The 4,318-nt window shown below is 41.7% G+C and overlaps 1 protein-coding gene across 1 annotated transcript; it reads left to right on the forward strand.

Moving 5' to 3' along the window:
* Positions 1-3,364: 3,364 nt before the first annotated feature.
* Positions 3,365-4,318, forward strand: LOC309356065 (olfactory receptor 14A16-like; the record flags this gene model as incomplete). The annotated part of the gene is made up of 1 exon (XM_081887245.1): positions 3,365-4,318. The coding sequence occupies one exon, from the start codon at positions 3,365-3,367 to the stop codon at positions 4,316-4,318; it is 954 nt and encodes a 317-aa protein (XP_081743371.1).

Consider the following 4,318-nt stretch of genomic DNA (forward strand, 5'->3'; position numbering starts at 1 on the left):
TTTTGTCTCTGGCCCCATCCAGCAGTGGCATGTGACCCTTGACGTTTGCCATTGATTTAATGTGGTGCTTGGCTGAAAAATGTTCCTCATCCCTGCTTTAGGCCCAAGCATCCTCATGTACTGGATGTGACAGATTCCTTTTTTTTTTTCCTTTTCATTTGCCATATTGCTCCCAGTCTTTCAGCATTTAGTTGGGAAGTGGAGTTGCACTGAAAATCCTCACCGCTTACATCACATGTGCTGGATTGTCCTTCCTGTCAACCACATGTAAATATGAATATTGTAGGGAGGAAATCTTCATATCTACATCCAATATTTACAAGTGCATATAAGGGAGGAAAGTTAGTTGATATGTGCAATGTTTGGGGCTGGCCTAGATGGGACCCCACATCCATATTTACAGAAAGCTTGAGTGTTCTGTCTGTATAAGACTCAGGTATGACAAACAAACAGACCCTCATGCGGCATGCCCCTATATGCTGAACTTTAGATAGAAAGGGGAGAATAAGAATAAACATCTCAGCTGTTTATTTATTTGCATATTTATATATTGCTATTCATTCAAAATAACAGAGTGGTTCACAAAAATATGCATAAAATCATACAATAAAAACCACATAGAGATGTTAAAATCAGAAATCAGCTATTATGGAATGATATATCCTTCATTGCCAGCAATAACCTGATGGAATAGAAAAGTTTCCAGCAGAAATTTAAAAGTTGACACACAATGTGTCCGCTGAATCTTTATTGGCAGCGTCTTCCATTAAAGGCTCAGTTTCTTGTTGAAAGGAGCAATTCAGCAATCTTGTGAAGAAAGGTTATGAGAATATTTTGTTTTCTTGCCAATTGCTGTTTGAAATGTGCAGTTTATATTTGACTCCTTTTAATAATGTTTTCTTTTGAAATGTTTAAGATAATGTTTACTATGCTATGTTTAATGGTCATTGTATTTGTATTTGTTCAAAAACAAAAAGTTGTAAAAAAAGAAGAAGCATTGCCTTTTAAATTCAGGGTCCTTTCACTGTGCACCCCCACCCTAGCACCTAGCATTGGAAAAGAGGTTCTTTTTTCTGCTCCCACTGTGATGTAAATGTAGCTGAACTGAACAAATTTAACTTCCACTGATGAGAAAAGAAGAAAGGTTTGGTGACTGGGTTCAGCCTTTTGTATGCCAGATGTCAGGGACAGGGCAGAGGAGGAATGGTGGAGACTGCCTCCCCAACCAGTCCCTTCCCGAGAAGGAGACAGATCAGAATTACAACAGGGGTTTGAGGGAGGCAGATAGCTCAGAGGCAGATGAGAGGAAAAGTTGGGAAAGTTGGGAAAGGAGGAGAAGGAGGAGGAGGAGGAGGAGGAAGCACTACGGGAGAGACAGCTGATGGACTCAGTGTCTTTAGAAAGCATTCCAGACCCATCCCCTACCAGAACACAGCAGACCTTGAAAGTAGGAGAGCAAAGAGCTCAAAGGCAAAAGGCGCTTTCCAGCACCCGTAGCGATGACTCATGAGGAAATGGGAGAGACAGAGGGGATGAAGTTTCACTCGGAGCAATACCATTACTCCAAGAGGCTGCATTTCTAAGCCTCTCTCTGTGAATATTGAATAAAAAGCATTGGTAAGAACTTTCCTTGTCTTATTCAGTCCTGGCAACCTGCTGTGGGGGGTTGGATCCTCTGATGCCTGACACCACTTTGGGAATCATTCAACTGACAGAACTTCGAAGTAAATTAATGTGATCAACAGGTCATGTGATCTGACATGCAAAAGTGTGAATGGAGCAGCAGAGGTAGTGGAATGCAAGAAAATTTTGTGGCACAGGGTGAATTTGAAACTGCGGATCTAAATTTATCTGGAAGTTGTAACTACAAATAGTAAAGGTAGGTCAAGATAAAGGACCACTGGACAGTTAAGTCCAGTCGAATTCTACTATGGGGCTCATCTCCACTTTCAGGTCAAGGGAGCTGGCATTTGTCTGTAGACAGCTTTTCTGGGACAGCTTTTCATGTGGCCACCATGACTAAAACACCATAATGAGTGCCAGAGCACACAAAAATGTGGTATCTATTTATCTACTCTGCCACAGTGGTATCTATTTATCTACTCGCGCTGGTATGCTTTCAAACTGCTAGGTTGGCAGGAGCTGTGACAAAGCACTGGGTTTGCACAGTCCATCACACGGATTCAAACTGCTGACTTTATGATCAGCAAGCCCAAAAGACTCTGTGATTTAGACCACAGTGCCACCCGCATCCCAAATATCAATGATTGGTTTCAGGTAGTTCCCAGGGATGGCCCAAGACATTTTGCTTCCTGGGGTGAGCCTAAACCTGTGGGTCCCATTACCATGCAACCAGATGATGACACTGACCAATCACCAGGTGATAAATGACTAAGCAAGTCTTGATCTCTGAGAAAAGATTATCAAAAGGATTGATTCCTAAAAAGAGTTGATGAACAGTGATGGAGAAAGTGTAGAAAAGAAGAGACAAAGTATACATATTCGTGGAAGCAGAGATCCCTTGCTAATGAAAGTCAGGGCAATCCCAGAAAATCCAACAGCCCACTCTTGATCTCACCAAAAGTCCCCAAAGGAGGTAGGCCTCCCTTAATAGGTGGATGAATCCCGATGCTGACTGGTCCCTACCACATAGTGAATGGACTAGACCCCAATGAGACCTAAAGCCCATCTGGAATAAGATGGCCTCAAGTAGGCCTGGTTCATTTGAGGGCCTTATCCAGCTCAAAAATACATTCAGGGGTCTGTCACACATAAAGCCTACTGGGTTGAGTAAGAATATACATGAATGAATGGGCCCAGTTTACTCAATTGTCCAGGAGGGCTAACTCTTAAGTCACACTGTGCCACAGGCTAGGTGAATCCAGTTCTGTCACCATGCCCAAAATACAGACTGGTCCTTGATCTTGTCCCCCCTCCCCCGCAACTAGGAATACCACCCACAAACCCTACCAAAGACTTTTCCTACTGCTCAGCTCCATTCAAAGAGTGGGGGTGTCAACATTCAATCATATAAACAGAGTCATCATCAAAACAATGTTTTCAAGTTAAATAACAGCCATTGAATCACAGTCATTATGAGCACATGACTCCCAAAATGTGTCTGACTTAGTGCTGCTGAGCTGCACTTAACTCCTGAGAACTGAACCTTCTGGGTACAATTAAAAATGAGACATCAATAAAGTTCATTAGTACAGTTTTTATCTCCATCACCACTGCCAGAAAGGGAGAGATATTTTGTCCAAAGAGCACCACTCTATTTCACAAATAGATACAATCAAATGAAAAAAGAAGTTGTGTGGCGTCTTTCTTTTCACAGGTACCAAATAGAACTCTGAACAATACAATGTTGAACCAGTCAAGAGTGAATGGATTCCTTCTGCTCGGATTCTCTGAAATTCAGGAGCTGCAGATATTCCACATTATTTTTTTTGTCATAATGTATTTAGTGGCCTTCATAGAAAACCTTCTCATCATCACAGTCATCATCTATAGCCATCAGCTTCATACACCCATGTACTTTTTTCTGGCCAATCTGTCATTACAAGACTTTGGTTCCATATCTGTTACAGTTCCCAAGTCTATTGCAAATTCCTTGATGAAAAACCAAGCCATCTCTTACTCTGGGTGTGTTTGCCAAGTATTCTTTCTAGTTTTCTTCATGATCTCCCACTACCTCCTGCTTGGCATCATGGCATATGATCGCTATGTTGCCATCTGCAATCCACTGCATTATGAGACTGTCATGAACAAGAAAGCTTGCATTCAGATGGCAACCAGTGTTTGGATCGGTGGACTTTTCTATTCAGCAATGCACACTGGAACTACATTCACTGTGGACTTCTGTTCTAATGTCATCAATCAATTCTTCTGTGAAATCCCACAACTGCTAAAGATCTCTTGCTTTGACTCATATATCAACGAAGTCCGGGTTCTGATTCTGGGGTCTTGTTTTGGCTTTGTTTACTTTTTTCTAATTATTTTTTCTTATGTTCAGATCTTCAGAGCTGTACTGAGAATCCCATCCAGTCAAGGGAAGCAAAAAGTCTTTTCAACTTGCTTGCCTCATTTTATTGTTATCTCCCTGTTTATGGTAAGTGGCATGTTTGTCTACCTAAAGCCAACCTCCAGGTCCCCATCAGCATTTGACCTCTTGGTTTCTATGCTCTACTGCATGGTGCCACCAGTAATGAACCCGGTCATCTATAGCATAAGAAACAGGGAGCTCAAAATTGCATTCTGGAAGCTGCTTATCAATATTTTTCCCCAATTCTTAGGCAAAAACCATTCTTCATTTTAG

This window comes from Podarcis melisellensis (assembly GCF_964234715.1).
Source record: "Podarcis melisellensis genome assembly, chromosome: 13".
NCBI classification, from domain to species: Eukaryota; Metazoa; Chordata; class Lepidosauria; order Squamata; family Lacertidae; genus Podarcis; species Podarcis melisellensis.